Source organism: Caloenas nicobarica, chromosome 5 (assembly GCF_036013445.1).
Source record: "Caloenas nicobarica isolate bCalNic1 chromosome 5, bCalNic1.hap1, whole genome shotgun sequence".
Classification (NCBI taxonomy): domain Eukaryota; kingdom Metazoa; phylum Chordata; class Aves; order Columbiformes; family Columbidae; genus Caloenas; species Caloenas nicobarica.
Window position 1 is genome coordinate 35,289,057 of NC_088249.1, and position 19,441 is coordinate 35,308,497.

At 39.3% G+C, this 19,441-nt stretch overlaps 1 protein-coding gene across 2 annotated transcripts in view; it reads left to right on the plus strand.

Annotated features, from left to right (window-relative positions):
• The window catches only part of GPHN (gephyrin), a 294,994-nt gene that overhangs the window by 273,299 nt on the left and 2,254 nt on the right, over positions 1–19,441 (plus strand). Inside the window, exons 18-23 of one of the 2 annotated variants that reach the window (XM_065635424.1) lie at positions 1,815–1,886; positions 11,012–11,099; positions 13,149–13,222; positions 15,956–16,020; positions 17,315–17,418; positions 18,629–18,725. In XM_065635424.1, coding sequence (XP_065491496.1) covers positions 1,815–1,886; positions 11,012–11,099; positions 13,149–13,222; positions 15,956–16,020; positions 17,315–17,418; positions 18,629–18,725 — 500 coding nt within the window. The remainder of the gene's footprint in view (positions 1–1,814; positions 1,887–11,011; positions 11,100–13,148; positions 13,223–15,955; positions 16,021–17,314; positions 17,419–18,628; positions 18,726–19,441) is intronic. The other variant, XM_065635425.1, reaches the window with a different exon arrangement.

A 19,441-nucleotide genomic window follows, 5' to 3' on the forward strand; every position in this document is an offset into this window, starting at 1 on the left:
TAAAGGGCAATATGAAGTAGAAGCATAAACTCAGAAGACCAGTACCAGCAGAAATAACACAGCATCAGTGATCTCTAAAGACAGAATGCCAGTCAGAGCTTTGGCTGTTTTAGTATGTGATGCTCAAATGAATTTAAAACTTTATGAAATTTTGACAAGATGCTTTTGATTTCCTTACCTCTGTGTAATACATTGTGCTGTTCAGAAACATCTGTAGTTTCAGTCTGCCTTCTTGGAGAAGAACATTGTGAGAGTGAATGTACTCTTAGAGTTTAGCACCTTGTTGGAAAAAGTTCGTGATTTTTGAGGCTGCTGTCCGTAACGTTGATGAGTAAACTGGAAGCTGGGATCACTTATAGAATCTGAAGTCTTTTTTTATGTCACTTCCTGACACAGTGAACCCTGTTTTGAGAAACAAAGACTGACTTTGCTCTTTGGCAATGAAGAGCAAATGAGCGACTTGAAGCCATTTTAGGAAATGGCAACCTTGGGAAAACCGTCAGAAAGAAATGGACATCCAGACTTCTAACCCGAATAGTTTTAATATATTTCCATGACATCCAAACAACATTAATACGCTTCTAATGCAACAGACCCTTTCTGCGATGACCTGTGAGGAGAAACCAGGCGTGGATTTACAAGGTGATACGGAGGATTTTAGACTTCATGTTAGCAGTGTCCGTGTGTAACAAGCTCACAAGAGTGCAGGCGGACTGGTCCGGTCTTCTCCTCGCATTCCGCAGTCAGAGGGGATCTGTGTGTGCCCAGAAGGGACTGGCTGCAGCTGCCACGGGCAGGATCCACTGGGGAGGGAGATCAACTTTGTTGTTGTTAACAGTCCAGCCAGCTGAAAACAAGGAAGGGCTCGAGAGTTGCACAGTGGCTGTTCATGACCTGGTCCGTTTCAGTCTTGAACATATTTAGTGTTTTTAGAAGAGTCGTTTATAAATCTTCGCATCAAAAGAACATTTTTTACACTTCACATTTAAGAGGATAAAAACATAGATTTCAGCTTATTTCATATTTCTGTTACAAAGGGCACTATATAAAAATTATTTCTCCCCAGCGAAACTGACTTGGAAGAAGTATATGTAAAAGGAAATGCTGTCTTCATAAAATAGGAATTCATAGCATAATGTTAATTGTTTTAAATAGTGTCCTGATAGCAGTAACTTGCTCAGTTTTGGACATTTTTTCTAATCCTGCCTGTCATAGCAGGGTAGCTGGGTATGAAGCTTCTCATGAATGAAGTGGCATCTTTATTGACTATGGAGATATAAAATTAGGATAAATACCACCCTTTCCCCCTTGCAGTCAAGAAGGTGACATTTAATATGCCTTGAGACCAGTTTCCCAAATAAGAAGCTAGAAAGCATGAGTAAAAATGTTTCAATGCAGCCCTTCTCCAAATTTGTTCCCATTATCTGTGGGAAAGGCACCTTCCAAAATGTCAAGGTGCCTAACACTTCATTCTACTTTGTCTGGAAGACAAGAGTACAGAGGTTTCTCCATAGACTCTGCAAGGAAAGATGAACCCTGTATTGCTGGCATGCCCAGCTAAGCCTGAATCCTTCCATAGCTTGACTCTTCGTCCTTGCGAGAAGCCTGCCCAGCTAGAACAGAAAGGTGTTCCTGTGCAATCCCTTTCTCTCCCATTGCCTGGCCTTGCAGAGAAGAAGCGTTTTCCATGATGATTTTGAATATTCAGAGCCACCAAGGGAGAGACAGCTGGGCACAGAGCATCCCTTCCACCCCAGGAGCCCCTCTCCTTCCCTGGCTCTTTATTACACCCCTTCTGCTTCCTTTACCCTCAGGAAGCCAGATGTTTTTAAAGAAGAAGAGACACAGAGCTTCCAGAACACTGCGGAGACAGGCCTACCAGATGGGTGAGCACCGTTTTTAAAACACTTGGGATGTTGAGGCACATGCATGCTCACAGGCAGGCGTGACCAGGTGTCTGTCAGTACAGAGCTTGGAGCACAGATTCTACCTATGGTTGCCATACAGAAGCAAATGGTGGTTTATTCTGTTCATTAAATAACACTGCCTGGTCAGTTAAGTTCTTGTGCACCAGTGCACTGTAGACATACACAACACTGATGAAACTAAAATTCTGTTAACACCAAGAACACCAGTCAGTAGCAGCAAACATCTTTAGCCATCAAGGCTTTTCCCTTTTAAAAAATAGAGCAAATTAGGAAGAAACGTTCTATCACAGACAGACCAAAGGGGCAGGAGTGATAACAGAGGGAGAGTAAACCACCCATCATTTTCTCCATTAACAAACAGAAAAATTAGTTGCTATGGTTCAACTCTTGTAGGAATTTAAAGGAGGCAGAAAAGTAATGAAAAGCGTCTTGAAGGCTAGTACCTGAAAACTTCAGTCACGTGAGGTTCCTCACTGATGTTAATGGACCTATTGGAGGATTGAGTTATTGCTTAAAGTTTACTTTGCAGACCAGAAAAACAAGTTTCTGTACTCGTTACTAATTGACCTGCCATATCCTTAGCCTTCAAAAGACGTGTTCCTGTTTAGCAATTACTTGTTGATGCCGAAGCCACGTTGTCATAAATCTAGGTTTTCCTCATTAAATGACTAAAGAGATCAACCCACTAGAATCTTGCATTATGCTCTGCACATCCCAGAAAACTTAACTGCCGTTAGCTTACAAGAACCTGCAGTTTTAAAAACATTTTAGATTAATATGCAGAATCTACCAGCAGGTGATCAACTTGGAATACCTCATACAAGTCTGTTCACGTGGCATTGCTGACAGCCTGAATCCAGAGGACACATTCAATGACCCTCTGGGCTCTTCTAAGCAGTGCTGGACAAGAGTCAACAAAAAACAGCCCCTGCATAAATCCTTGCTACCCAAAGCATGACCAATGAGAAAATGCTTCTGCTTCCAGAGCAGGAGAAAATGCAGTGGGCATTTTCTTACACTAAAAACATCTTTGTGCTTGAAGGAATACAGTCCAGCATTGTAGAGACAAATGAGGTTCTAGTTCCTTCCATTGACTGAGAGCTGTCAAAAAATCGACTTGCTGGTCTCAAACAGGATAAGTTTCTCTTTCTGTTCCTTCACCTATTTCTAGTAAACTGTAGTTTACTCTTCTCGGAGTGTTGCAGTATTGTGTTTTAGTAAACAAAAATCAGTGTCATGTATGATTTGATGTTTTCTAAAAAAATAACTGTGTTCAGACATAACTGACAACAGGGAATTTTAAAAGGCCTTTTTATATTGTCTCTGACTTGTGGCTCCCAAGTCATTTTTCTTCTGGAGACAGGGGTTATTCGAAGTGATGAAGTGATGATTCTGTAAAAGGTGGAGCTTTACAGATAAAACCATAATTTTGAAGCATTGCCTTTAGGGACTGCATTTTTGCCTGTCGTAGAGACATCCATACTATAGTTCAATAGCAATTACAGTAGTTTACAGGGGGGATGCATTGACTTAAAATTCACTTAAAATTTCTTTAAATTTACTTAAAATTGAAGCTAAAGCAAAATCAAAAGGTAAGAAGTTCTGTGATAACAATACCATGTCACCATGTGTCAGATTTTGTAATACTATTTGTTTTCTATAAGCAACTGGCACTAATTACTCTTCAGACTCACTAGTGCACTGTCATCTTTACTGATCAACAGTGTCTTTGCCATTGATTATTGTCTTGTGCGGTGGAATCTTCAGTCATATTATTTCAACACAGCTACAACTGTTGAATATTTTTCACTCCAAAAGTGAAAACTTTTCAGTGAATCCATATAGATTCACTTCCTTCGTAAGAAGGAAGATGAAATAGAAGCTGTTATCTTTATCAGTGAAATCCCATCCAAATTCTTTGGAAAAACTAATGGATTTCTGGTAAGTATTGGGATAAAGTTCATTATCCTCGGCTAGTAAAATAGCTAGGAATAATTTCTTAATTAATGGAAACGAGCTGTTCTCAGACTTCTTCTTACATTCAGTGGACACATGCTAGCCTGGATTTAGAGCGGATACAGTACTCACAGGTTAGTACAATGGCACAGCACCTGAAGACAACTGTTATCAAAGCTTCGGTCCTGTTCTTTCAGCATTGCTGAAAGAAAATCGCTACAGTTCACAAGCAAGTGCTTCTGGATGAACGTACACAAGCAGCAGAGGAGAATGCAATACAGGACCCAACCATCAAGAATGTAATACCTTCGTGTAGGAATGTGCTCCGTAGTACATAAGCACCTGGGTTCTACAACATGGGACCTTTTCCTCTTGCACTCCCATAGGTACCTGTTTTTCTGACCTCTCTGGTCTTTTGTCATTCTTGCATATATATGGGTGGGAGTCTTCTGAAACACTTCATGAGAACAGTGGAGTAAAATATGTATTCATCCAGATACAGAGAAAAAGTTGAAGGCATTAGGCAGATCTCATGCTAACTTCAGCAAGAGAGTGGAAGACCTCTAATCAAAGTCTCTGAGTTCATAAATACAACATGAAAAAATATTCTGCAAAACAGGATTCTTATTTGCAGCAGCATCAGTGAAAGGAGCAGCAAAAAGTAACAAAGACAAATTCTTTTATGTTGCTATCAGATAGACAAAGCTTACATAGTCGTGTTGAACAAGCCAAAAGCTACTGTAATTATTCCAGCTTTCCTCACAAGCTGGCCTGTATTCTTAGGGAAAGCATATTGCATCTGTTCAAAGTGATCCAGGGAAATACCACAGAAGGTAGAAGAAACATTATGAGAACATGATGAAATACACTGGAGAATTTTGAAACAAATACAGTTTCAGAAGAGTGCCCACATGTTCCTACATACATCATCAAAATCGGATCTTCTGCTTTAGAAAACCATCCTATTCAAAACACAGGATTACTATGACATTCAAATATTCATTTATTGAATTACATTCGTTGAAATACATTCAATGTTACATTCCACAGAAGCCGGGTTTTAGTTGGCTAAACCAAGTATGGCATCTGTTCACTATTCTGCATCCTGCTATTTACTGATATGCAAAATATTCCGCTTGGCCGTGAGGTGAAATGTGGGTGACAGACTTTGTCTTTATGCCTAGCTGCATTCATCTACTTGTTTTGAAATCTGTCACCTCAACTGAAAGAGCACAAGAAGAAAAATGAGAGTTAATCATAGAGGATCAAATCCATATCCTGTCTTTCCTCCAACAGAAATGTCATTGAGCTTGATGAGATCTCTGCCTGAGTACAACAAGTAGAGTCTTTTATGTTTTTGATGAAAGTTTTACTTTGGTAAATTCTTTCTTGTTTTGGAGGTATTTCTTTTTTTTCTGATGTAGAACTAGAGGCTTGATTGGGATATTTGCATACAAGGGGAATTTCTAGCAGGTCCTTGTACCTTAGTTCTTTTCTTCTTCTGGGAGATCCGTTTAGCAGAAAAGAGACCTCATAAGATGCAAAACTAGCACAAACCACTGTTCCCATTTTGTGTAGGCATGGCCAGAATGTGCTAGACTCGGGGTACATACAGACAGCACGTAGCCTTTGGAAGTCACAGTAACTGCTGTGGTTTAGAGGAGCAGCCGGTGTGCTTTGGTCTTTAGTGTGATTAGTGTAGGGTCACTGCCAGCACTTGAGTTTTCATTATGTGTCCGGGAATCTGTAGCTCCTCTGAATCTGTGAGAAATCATGTCTGACAGAGTAGTTATTTCAGCATATAACTGAAATACTTGAGATGCTTTCAAATAAATTAAAACAATAGGCAAGAAAGGTACCCAGCTCTGCTTTTGTACTCACAATAGACACTTCTGCATGCATCTGGTGCGTTATGGTGCATGCATATCTTTCTGTATCTGTGTCCAAGATATCTGTAAAGCACTCAGGTTTCAGGTTCTGACTGTGGTGGTTTGCATGCACAAATTTTGCAAGTACAGGTTTCCAGAAGACCTAGGTTTATGAAAGCCTGAGATGATACATAGAAAAGTACAACAATCGCAAGTGTTTCTATTATTCATCCAACAGTAATAGCTGTATATGGCAGTGAACAACAGGACTGGAAATGACTGTCAGGTAATTAGGTTTATTTGAATGAATGAGACTACCGTGGCGAAGAACTTGGTGGAAATGGTCCTGGAAATTACTAATGATCAATGGATTTTGTACTGTGACAATGGCTTGATAAGTCTGTCCTAACTAAATGTTCCACTTTGATTTTACAGGGATCACTCATTTTACTGCAGAGTGGTAGGTGATGCAGATCACCATTTTTTGTTATTTGTTTCCTAAATTAAATTATAAAACTGAGCCGTTTAATTGCATGTATCAAACTGATGGTGTTAGTGGTTGTATCACAGAAAAGGCTAAGAGATTTATAATTAATGACAGTGAAGCACAACGATAGGATCAACACAAGTGAATTAACAGACATTGATTTATATTTGAAAGAGAAAATTACACTGTAATTTAGAGTACTTCAAAACGGCACTTCAAACATAGAGAATTCTTTGGTCTTGACTGTACTGTAGCTATTTCTTTTGAGAGAAAGGAAAAAAATCTTCTGCATGGCTGATGTCTATTTTAATGAGGCCTGCATCATTTTCTTGTTCAAGCTTTTAAGCTCCTGTGTATCTCTTCAGTTCAAAGACAGCTCAGTAATCAAGCCCTGCATAACCGTTTTCCACAAACTAGCTTTGATAATCAGAATTTTTCATGAATCCAGGAGGTGTTCCTGCTCTGGTATACTGCCATCCTGCAAGCCCTCTCTTCAAATTAATGAAGTCAAGTGGCGTGTCAACAGCAGTGTCGTGCATCTGCTTCGTGGATTCTACGCATGCTGCTGCCACTGTACAACAGTTACCCTCCCACTAATTTCTAGATTGTACTGTTCATTCTGTTCCATAAAACTAAATAAAGAGGGTCAGCAAATTGAGGTAGTAAAGTAGATACTGTTTATCAGACTGGCAAAATTAGCAGAGAATACAAAGATATACTTAAAATTACATGGACTCTTTATGCAAAACATTATGTCTGCAGCTTCCAAAATGTAAGTGCAATACACATAGTATTTGTGCAGACACGATCTACTGTAGATGGAGGTTTCTACTCTTGAGAGGAAGTTTGGATTTGTGCTTACTTACCTATTTGAAAAGTTTCATAAATTGCATGTAATTCTTATAGAACAAATTTTCTTGGTTATGTTTACAGAAGATGCTGTGATGTGATCTGAAACATACAGAGAGAATATCTTTTTCAATCAGTAGCAGCTTGTTAGAACAGCACACTCCCTTCTTGTGCACAATGTCACTCTGACTTTGAAAATTACCAAATGAAACAGTTTTGCTATCTGGAAATGAGACTTCCCATCAAAATTTACTTTACATTGATTAAGGTATTCACCATTATATTTGAGCACCTGTTACAGTTCTGTCCTTGAAGGAAAAATATCCGAGAATGGTACTTTCACAAGACATTTCAAAGGATTTATCATAGTAAATTAGACCATTAGTCTAGTTAATCCAGTATCCTGCCCCTAGTAATGCCCAGGGCTTCAGAATATAGCTTCCAATTTGTACCTGCTCAGACAGTGAGTGTTATTTCTCAGCTTCGTGGTGATTTGTCTCAGGCCTTTTAAAACCCTCTTGTCCTGTTATGCTCAAATGGCAAAGTTATTTTGTCTGTTCTTTCAGAAGTTAATAGTCTTCAATTATTTATTCCCTTTGCATTGTCAGTCCAAAGGAGAAGCTGCTCATTGTTATACAACAAATGAAACAAGTAGTAGTATCTTGTTACCTGATTATATCAAATATGTGTTAATATGCAATTTGAATGATAACTCTCTGCATTAAATCCACTAAAGGCAAGGAAAATGTTTGCTACGATGTTGTTTGAAGATTCAGCAGGTGACTCTTGTAAGGAGCATTTTGTGTTAATTGCAGAATCGTGGAACTACCAGCCTCAAGTAGGATAGAGAGTTGGACAGACCTGAGTGACAAAAAGAAATGTGCCAAATATGGCAAAAAGAGAGAAGCCTTCTGCAAAAGCAACAGAGGGAATTCTGTAAATGTCTCTTCAGAATAAAAACCATACTAGTGTAATCATTCAGTTTATTACAACAGAATTTCTATCCCATCTTTCATTTCGGAAGAATTCAATGCATTTTGCAACTACCTAAAGAGGATATGCACTGCTATTGGTTGGATAGAGTTTTGGTTGGATAGAGACAGAATTTTTAATGTCTTGCATTATAGAGATGGTAAAGAAAGGGATTTATTATACAAGTCATTCTACTGGAAATGCTTAAAAAAGTGCAGCACGTCCAGTAATCTTCAACTTCTTACATGACATGTAAAGAAAAAAACCCTATGGTGAACTATTGCAGTGGTATGGTACCCTCATAAATACAGGTGTGAATTGAGCCCGCACCTACTGTGAGTTTGGACATATTTTGGAGTTGTTTGGTTGGGTTTTATTACTTTCTAAATTAATTTATATATATATATATATATTTGGTACAGAAGTAGGAGCACTTCCATTTTATTAAACTTCAACAACAGTTAAATATAGACTAGTTTGCTTTTTACTGTCCCTTCCGTTAAACCACAACCAAAAGCAAGTGCACTTCGTAATCCAGAATTAGGATGTCCCCAGACAGGTGGTCTTCCTCCCTGTGAATAACTTCTAAATAATTAAGCCAGGTAAAATGAAACAGCCTGGAGCAAGCTCCAGATAAGGTCTTCAGCCACATCGCAACCTAATGAGAAAAGTATCCTGAAAGCAGCTTCAGCCTAGTGATAGTGCAGTGAGTGTCCAAGCGTCATCGTGCTTCAAGAAGGCCTACATTGACCTGTGTAATGAATGAGTTTTCCTTGCTGCATTCCAATCTGTACCCTTATTGGCAAGGATTAAGGAATACTTAGATCTTGAGAGGCTTTTCCTATTGCAAACTCTATAATAATCTTAAGCAATATCATATTGCACACAGATTACTACTTAGACATGAAACAATTGGTTCTGAAGAAGACACCGACAGTAGCCAACAATAGACTTGCTTCTTTCCTCTTGCCTGCAACTAGTAAAGACTTATGCTGGTTTTTGGATAAAATTATCCTGAGATTTCAGAAGGGGCAGCTGAGAAAATGTCTGTGTTTCCTGAAGAGCAAAGGAGGAGTGGTTTTTCTTCAGTCCATGTGTTTTCTATTTTCTCCCAAAGAAAACAAAGTTCAGCCATTCTTTATAGGCCATTTAGGGTATCCAGGATACCCAGTACCTTAAACAAAAGTCATGGAGGCATGCCACTATGTCTGCAGGCCTTGTTTCCCTTTAAAAAACAACAGTATGTAATTCTATCTGATTGATTGCAGCCCACACTATGGCACCAGCGATCTGCCTTTCTTTCTGCTGTAGTTTGTTACCTACCTCTTACAAAGCAGTATGGCCTTGAAGAGTGGATATAACCCAACACAAATAGAAAAGTTTTGCAGGATAACCACACTGGGATGCCAAAGAAGATGCTGCATCAGTCACTGGCCATGGTGGAGAAAGGGTCTTGAGTATTTCTGCCTGTAAAGCCTAATCCAGGGTAGAGGACACTTGAGGACTCTCAGGTGAGGAGATGAGGAATGTGAAGGGTTTGCATGCACTTGAGATATGTACTCAGTGAGGCAGTGCAGTCTTTCTTGTGTCACATAGACTGCAGTGCACACAGCACCATGTAATGCGAACTGCTGCTTCTGTTTCACTGAACCATGGGCAACGACAGGATGCTCAGAGCAAAGGATTTTTCTTTCTGAGACCTTTTGAAATACACAGTTTCTGTTAATCTCTGAAAGGTCAGCCAAGACTTGCATAGTATTTCTCGTTTTCCTATTTTCAGTTTGAACCCCGAAATAACCACAGTGATTCTGGTTTTTAGTGAAATGTAGACAAAGTTCCCAAAGGATAGCCCGCATGTCATTTGCAGCCTGCACAGCCTTGATAACCCATAATGTCATTTTGTAATTGTAGTGTGGCGTTTAACTGAGGTGCTGTATTCCAGGTGAAGTCCTTTATACAGTCACTGTCATTATTGCCCATTCGTTCAATTGCATTCTAAGGAGCAGCCTCCCGTGAAAACTTTCAGGATCATTAAAGTAAAAACATAACTGTTGAAGGAGCCTTACATACAGTCATAGCAATCAGTCAGCTTCTGGTCAGTTCACAAATGTTAAATGCAATGTACGTATTTAATATATTGGAGGTTCTTTTTGATTCCTATGGTCTGTGGAAGTTGTATAAGCGAGTTTCTCCACGGCGTGCCTTGAGGCTCTCTGTTAGCATCAGCACTGCTCTTAGGTGGCTAATGCCCACTTCAGAGACACCAAAACTGAAATACACTCAGCTTCTGTCCTTCACAGTTATACTCTTTGTACGGAGGAACATCACAGCTCCCCTTACACTGTTTCTTATGAAGGCGAATAAACACTTGAACAGGATGGATTGTATTTTTTCAAGATGAAGCAGATGTACAGCTGGCTTTGCTGCAGAGCCCTCTAATGGGCAATATAAACAAAGGATTTACTCCCACTTTTCACTGATGGAAGTTTGACATGAGCCTTACCCCCATTTCTGCACACACCAAATAAGCTAGACAGGTAGCACTGCAGCCTGCTTGGTGGCCAGTAATTTTCATGTATCAGGTCCCTTTATATAACCCTGTCAGCTCATCTAAATCATAATTTGTATTGCTACCTACTGTGCAAATTACATACTTTTTGACACTTGTATTACTGGTTTTCAGTCCCAACCTAAAGTATCCCACTGTTCCTGTTGCAAAGCTTTCAGAGAGAAAGGTGCCAAACAGTGTGTTCACTTAATGAGGCTGCGTTTCTTGACTTGAATAGAGCAGTGTGGAGGCTGAAGAAGGAAAAGATCTTATATTATCCTGGCGCGGTGTCTTTCTTAAAATACATGTGTGTATGTAAATCTGTATGCGTGCACACAGACACTTACACTACAACTGGTAATAGTTCCGTGCCGCTAATCTGCTTGCCTGTTCTTTTCTGTAGCCCAGATGATTTACTGAATGCACTGAATGAGGGTATCAGCCGTGCTGATGTGATCATTACATCAGGAGGTGTATCTATGGGGGAAAAGGTATGCTAAATTTAAGTATGACTTGCTACAATATATGTAAGAATTTCAAGCCAGTCTGTCATCAGAGCTTCTACCTTTGTACTAATGTTTATTAAAAAGGGATCTTACTTTTTTTAGAACACTTAAATGTGAATTAATTAAGAAAATAGTCTTCTATGCTATCCTCATTCCTTTTGTTCTTAGTACTGTACTATAGTAGACATGGTACAACAGGGCGGATTTTAATTCTCGATGTGAGTGATTTGCAAATAAGTTTTTATTTAAGGCATGATTTAGGTAGTTATGATGAAGAATGTGCTTGGTTAACAGCACATGAAGGCAACAGACTTCTTTTTATTCTTAGAGCAGGTAAAATGTAGATAGAATAAAGCTACTCTGAATGTACTTCGAAAAGCAACCTGAATATATAAATAGCTCTTTCTTACTCAGCAGATCTGTTTCCTGAATATGCCAAAGCTTTATCTGTTACAAAGATAGTTTTATCACATTTTGCGCCTGATAGTCCTACAGAGGCAGTACATACGAGACACAGTGAGCTGATATATTTGCCTTTTGAATCATTAACAGAATTGTTGATTGAGTTCCTGTTGGTAACCCCTGTGCCAAAACCATCAAAGAAAATAGGGATACACAGATGCTGGTGGGGCGTAGATGAACCTGCAGGACATTTATTAATCATGACTTATGCGAAGGAAAACTCAGATTACTTTTTGATCCCAGGCTGAATCTGTGAGTTTGGCAGGTAAAAGAAACATCTCTCCTTTTATAATTAACAGATACTAAAAACAGTCATTAGGAGACGGCAAACATGAGTGCTGTTTTTGTCACTTTTCTGAGTAGAAATCATATTGTTGGATACATCGTGAAAATGGATAACCAGTTAAACCAGTGCAAATAACTTTCAATCCCTTTACTGTCCTCAGTATTCCTAGAAAAACAATCAAGGACAAGAGCTGGTCTTTAAATTGGGAATGTGGCAATGCAGGAACACAGGGAAGTGACTGGACTGCTGAATGGTCTGACAGACATTTCTGGCTCATTTATCCCCAGTCTGAATTTGAGGCAACAGCATAAAGTTAGAAGGCTCTACATTCCACTGATGGTTACTTCTCTGATACTGAGCTTTCAACAGTTTTAATGAAATAACTGTGAACATCCAAAAAGCAAATATAAAGTAAAAACAGGGTTAATGCAATCAATAATTGAGAATTCATGCCTGGCTGAAAAAAGTTGCTGCTTTCCAAGTATTTGAACAAACACACACACACAAGATGGGAAAACTGCAAGGGAGCTTCAGATTTACTGCTTCCAAAGTCTTTGCTCACAGCTGACTGTTACGTCCTGTGTCTTTAATCTCACTAAACACAACAGACAGGATACTACATTTCTGAGGATAGCAATTGTCAATAAAGACTAAACAAGTAATTCAATTGGTTTTAATAACTGGATCGATTGTGTTAATGCAAAATCATTTAACTTGAACTAACACACAAACCACAAGCAGTTTTTCCTTTCTAAGGACCGTTAAACCCAAGCACTGTGAATCAGACCATGTCCCCAAGAAATTACAAGAATTACAGTATCCTGGAAAACTATGATTTCTACAGTACAGTATTGATTTCAAAAGTACTAGGAGATCTCTGACTCAACTGCTAGAGAGCTTCCATGGCAAAAGTTAAATAACTGGGTGATTATAAGTCTTAACTTTGAACCACAAAGGCCTTTTTTCCATCTTTGACATAGAGAATGTTTTAGTAGTAGATATTTGTGGAGTCCTCTAAGATTCTGATGCTGCAGCTGACTTTTAAGTAAATGTATTACAATGACCTTCTGAAGTCAGGTTTGGCACCTAAAATGAGTCTGTTCTTCACCTCTTCTTTTTGAAAATACATTCGTTCAAATACTGGAAATTCCCCATTGTACTGTAGCGCTTTCAGGATATGAAAAGTCTTTCATCTTCGCTTGGTATTAATTAAGTGCTTTGAATGCTTAAATGATGTAAGCCACTTTGATGTTACTTAATTGATTTTCTTTTTTTAATTTAAACAGGACTATCTTAAGCAGGTGCTGGATATTGATCTTCACGCACAGATTCACTTTGGCAGAGTTTTTATGAAACCAGGGTAAGAAATCTTTCTACTTAGGCAGCATAGATGGAGGCTGTATTGGGCCAAATATCCTGTATGAGTGCTTCAGTAGATTTCAGTTTTCCAAATATACTATAAATCACATGGCAGATATATACGGGAAAAGAAGCAAAATCAGTCCTATTCAGATTAGTCATCAACTTTATGGGTGAAATTAACTGGAACAGAGAGATTGCTCTTTATCAGTAAGAGAGATTTCTCTGATAACTGCTGCAAATCAGGTTTGGGGACTGGGGGGAAACCAGCATGGTATAAATATGGCCACAGTGTTCGCTGTGATCACAGAGCTCAGATATTGGCATTGTTATGAAATAACCGGTAAATATAAGGACATTTAACTGCTGGTTTGCTTAGCGAGCATCTCATTTCACTTCAAAATTTGTATAAGCCATATTCCTGCAAACAAGCAATTTCTTGAGAGAGGTGGAATGACAGCCAATTTATGAATTTTTATCTAATTGGCATATTGAGCCTAGTAATTTTAAAGTAAACACAATCCTTTATGTGTTTAGTTTGCCTCAGAAAACTGTTTCAGCATTGCTTTCATTTGCTGTAGCGCTGCCATTATAATTAATGAGTCCGGAATTGTGCTTTGTAGGGAAAATGAAAACTAGATGTGTTGAAAATAGAGAGTTCCCTTTCACAATACAGTAGCGGGAAGGTGTCTGCAGCTCTGCCTCAGGAGCCACGGAGCACAGTTTGTTTGCAGGCTGGGTTGGCACAGCCCAGTAGCACAAGGCCCAGAGCAGCTTTGAGGAATGGTTCCCTCTAGCCCATAGCTTGTTGCCAGGGAGCAGAACAGAAAGCAGCTGTTTGCTGTGAAAATAGACAAATACTTTTACTGTCTCTGCATACCAGCCAGTAAAGAACTGCATGTGGGTTTGGTGCTGCTACTACCACCACCTTGCTTCTATAAAAGGAACAAGTGAGCTGAAAGTATGTTTTTTTCCTGTGCTGGATGTAGCCCAGGCTTGGAAATTGCTCACTGCTTTGGTCATGCTGCTACAACCGATGCGGGGAAGTCCCGAATGTGGGATCTGTACTCCAGCCTCTGCTGCTGACAAGAATGGATAACCTGATGTAGAGAATTCAGAGTATTAAATTCTGGTTCTGGCTTATCTGAAAGCAAATGTAATTCTTTCTTCTGGTGAACCATCTGTAGACTTGTAGCAATAAACTTTTAATAACTAGCCAGAAAAGTTTTGAGAAATCATGTTTTACCCAAACATCCATTTTCATTTTATGCCATAAGATATTTCTTACTGCTACCAAAACATTTGGTCAGCTAATCTGTAAACACTCATTTGCATTGGCTGTAGTGCAATAGGAAATATGTGACTTAGTTTTTATTAATTGTCTTTAAAAGCCTTAGATGTGAATTGTGATTACTATATTGGGAAAAATTCCCTTGAGTAAGTTTCAAGAGTGAAGCCAGAATTTGCTTTGTATTCCTGTATTTTGATGTGCTACATGACTGCAGAGTGATGCCTGGGATTTACCATTCCTCTGCTTGATCTGAAAGTTGCTGAGCTAATGTTAGGCTGCATCTTGTCTAGCAGACTTTACCAGTGATGGTGTTGAAATCTCATATGAGAATTCAGAGTTTCCAGTAAACATGAATTAGCAATTAGATCTTTTGTACCTCAGGCTACGTACTGATATATATAAGATAGATAGATAGATAGATATAAAAGATATATATATATATTTTATATATATATAAGATTTGGAGGGCTGGCACATAGCTCCCATTATGTTAGAGACATTTTAAAAGAGAAACTTCAAACACCAGTTTCCCCTGGTAAAATAGGATATTGATTAGTCCTAGCAGATATAAAACTAGGTAGTAATGATCAAAGTGTGGCTGATCTCCGAAGTTGCTGCTGGTCAGCAACTGTCACCTGCTGAGCAGGTGACCATTGTTAGCTCAAGACGAAGCCAAGGAACACAGCCTAATTGTTGTTCCTATAAAGTATCGTTTCTAGTGTTTCAAAGGATGATATTAGCATAGGTATATAGAAAACTTTTTTAAATGGAGGAGTCCCTTTTCTTTGCCAGCCACATTCTTGAGCCATCACATTACTGTGCAGTTTGTATAACTGTCATAGCCCTGGTAACAGGTCACTGAAGATGGCTCAGGAGCAGCTGTGACAGGCAGAGCGGACTCTTCCCTGGTAGAGCTGGGTCTTACCTGACTGCAGCTCTGCCTGCGCACCTGAATTGGTTCATCTGCAGACTCGCCTGCATTGGCTGCTCTGAAACATTGCTCCGTCGTCACCACTGCTGTAGACAATGGAGTAAAGGAAATTAGAGTCACTGATGTTACAAAAAATTTGGAGAGCCTTCTGTGAAAAACAAAGAGCGCTCTGTAACTGCATAATTTCAGTATTGCTTCTTCATTAATTGGCTTCTAGCATAAATACAGGATGTAGATTTTTGATTACTAGTTCATCTGCTCTTAGATGTTTCCTCACCAGAAGCAAAATCATCTACTTAAAACTTCATAGCCAAATACCAAGAAAAACTAATTGTTCTGTCATCACAAGGAGAGGATTGTACCCTCAGTGTGGAATAAGCAGCAGGTGCTAATGAACTGCTGCTAGAGAGAGAGATCCCCTTTTGTTTTCTTTTCCAAATGTTTTAAATAATAACATAATAATGTTCAGTCAGCGTCTAGTGCAGATATTAAACAGCTTTCTTTTTCCATAGCCTGCCAACAACTTTTGCAACTCTGGATATTGATGGTGTAAGAAAAATAATCTTCGCACTTCCAGGTAAGATGTTTTGTGGATTGCTTTTGTTGCTGTGCATAGATGACAGACATGAAACAGAATAGTGACATTTCACAGCACCTATGTCTGGTGTTGGCATCCCTAAGGAAGGTACCTGCAAGGTTTTCCCAGAAATTTCCAGAAGAGATGGACTTACAGGGATATACTAAGGAGTTCTTTCTTGTTCCTGTCCTCAGAATTTGCCGGTGTACAGGCCTTATGATTTCTTCCATCCAACAATTTCCTTGCATTTTGTAAGCAGTACTATACAGGGGTGTTTTTTTCCTACAGCTCCCTCCACCTTCACAGTAAATATCTGTGCATGTAAGTCAGTGCATCCACTCTGAAGTATTGAAATGGAGGCAAAAAGGACAGAGTGCCAAGCAATATGTCACAGATTTTTTTTTTTATCATGATCATACCATGGAATCAAAAGAGGGCAGCATCGCTTCACTTCCTGCATGCAGCATTGCCCTGGAAATCAGCGGGTTCAGAATAAACATTTCCTTAGAGAGCTGGCTACAAATCTCTATCCTCCTAAGTCAGGAGGAGTTTATTTTATTCTTATTGCTCTGGCTTTGCATGGATTTCTGACTACACAAGGAATCCTGTTCTTGATAAGCTGGTGGTTTTCAGATATACCTCTAGTGCTTTTTGTCTCTCTTGTTTTAGTTGCTGCTGTACATACTCTTCCAGGGGAAAGATCAATGGAGCATCTGTGTGATTGTAGTATTTGCTTTAGAACTGACATCTAGGGAAGTCTAGATGTGTAAGACAAGTGGTGTTTAACAGACATTGGTCACACACCTCTTTTGTCAGTCAACAGAAAATGTGTAAGTCAGAAGAATGCTCCTCAGAATTACTAGTAAATCATTTTGGCACTCTGTGAGGGAATTGAAAGTTATTTTTCCATAGGTCTTGGAAACCTTAATCATTAATTAAGAGCCCTATCAGCTGGGACCCGTACCTGTGCACAACAAACCCTGCCCCAGCCCCAGACAAATCTAGGCATAAGAGAAAAGGTGATGGAGGAACAGAGGCAAATGTTGGGGCCTGAGGAAGACAGGGCAGTTGTGGGCAGAGCAGGGTGTCAGCACGCCGCCAGCCAGAGTGCGGCTTTCAACAGGTGCACTCGCCACATGCCACGCCAGGCTTGAATGAAACATTTCCTGTACGTGACATGAAAAGCTCTTCAGAGTCCTTTGAGGTCCAATTGCTATAAAAACATGAGATCACTTCCAGCATTTCACAGAGGAAATCAAGAGAGAGTCACCACCAACTGTTCTTTGTCCTACAGGCAACCCTGTGTCGGCTGTTGTCACCTGCAATCTCTTTGTTGTTCCTGCACTGAGGAAAATGCAGGGTATCCTGGATCCTCGGCCCACCATCATCAAAGCCAGGGTAAGAAGGTCGTCCTTTATGTGAAAATTCGCTGGAGATGTTGAAGCACAGCTTTCAGAGCTCTTTGGGCTTGAAAGGCTGTCTTGTGTGGGTAATCTGAGCCCTAGACTAATTCTGGCAAGTCAAAGGAAGTTTACACAAAGCAGGGGTACATTCTTGATCTCTGATAATGGTAATATTTAGTCCCATAATTTCTGAGAGTTAGATGGCCGTCTAATGCAGCGAGATATACAGATGCAGAGGCAGCCATTTGCCAGTCAGGCAGGAAGGATGCTTTCCTGTCTGGAAAAAAAAAAATTGTTTAACCTGTGGTAAATAATGCAGAGTAATCTGGGACTACCTAAATAGTTGGATAGTTCTGTATTAGCAAGAGAAAATACAAACCTTAAAGCCTTTCTGTTCTTGAGTTATTTATATAAGTAACCCACATGACCCCCACCCTCAGCAATATAAATCCCTTAAACTCTTCATTTCACTCTTACAAGAAATCATGGATATTGTAACTCTGTTTAATGTAAATTCAAGGCATGTCATTATAATGTGTTATTCTTCTATTTTTGATTCAAATAAAGTACCAAGGAACACGTTACCTTCTGTTGTTTTCCTAGTGTTCTTGGTTATGCACTTTTCTCTTACTGTTATTCTGTCTCTCTCACTTATCCTCAGGCATCCAGGTTTTTCTTTATCTCACAGCTAAAATATTTTAAAACAGAGAGCAATTTGGAGTGATCCTCACTTTTGCATGAATTTTCCGATGGGTTCCACTAAATTCCATAGTGAGCCATCTCCTGTATGTCTTTTCATTTCAAAGATTGGCCATTTCCCTTTTGTCAGAGCTAGCAGGATTTTGAATGTGAATAAAATTTTTATCTTTATGCAGTGTAATCCAGAGAGCAGAAATGAAAAAGCTTTTTTTCCAGAGAAGTACTGTCTTTAAACTCTCAGTAAAGGAACGGTTTTGGAATATTCCACTTCATGTACACTCCATCATACATTTCGATATCATAATATCACAGTTGTATTTCCCTTAAATACTGCAGTCTCTACCTTGTACAGCTTTTGGTCTTGCACTAGACACTATGAAACCTCAAAATGCAAGTTTTTAAAAAGACTGCTTTTGAGGAAAAATGATTGAGCAGATGATTCTGATATCTTAGCCAGTGCAATCTGAATGCATGACATTCTCATCCTTTCTCTGCTTCTTCTACAGTTATCATGTGATGTAAAATTGGACCCCCGCCCAGAATATCATCGGTGCATACTGACTTGGCATCACCAAGAGCCACTACCTTGGGCACAGAGTACAGGTTAGTGCCCAGTCACACAGACCGACAGACACACTCACACAGGTCCTTGCCTTCCCACATATATGTCTGAAAACAACCAAGCATGTGCACATGTTTTTTCATATAACCTTCCTTATGCAGGCTGATTTGCTGACATACTTGTGCATATGCATACATATACGTTGCTATAAAATTCAGTCATGATACGACTTACCAATTTAACCATTAAAACTTCCTTTATCTGAACCACCTGCCTTTGTACACGTAGACAGAGAAATACACCTGTGCGTTTGTATGTGTGCACACATTGCTTTTTATAACCATCTACCTGTGCTTACTTGCACTCACAGTCACATTTGCTTACTTTTGCTCTTGTGCATGTACTAAATAAACACAAGTTGGGGCTTAGGTAGGAACAGTACAAATAGAAGTGGTGTGATTCTAGCAGAACTGGAAAAGTATAAGAGATAGCAGAGGCTGTACACATTCTCTTAAAGCAGACTAAGACCTTTTTTAGTCATGTTCGCCACCTAGGGATACTTCTGGATACTCAGATGCAGTTGAGGTAAATACTATATTTGAATATTTTTTAGCTGTATACTGCTGGAAGACTGACTCTGCCAGTTTCTCAAGAGATTCAGGTCCTTCAACAACTAACTGTCTTTTTGCTACGTCCAAGTTGTTCAATACAAAGCACGATTTATGAGTCGCCACAGGGAAAACATTAGCTCAAATGC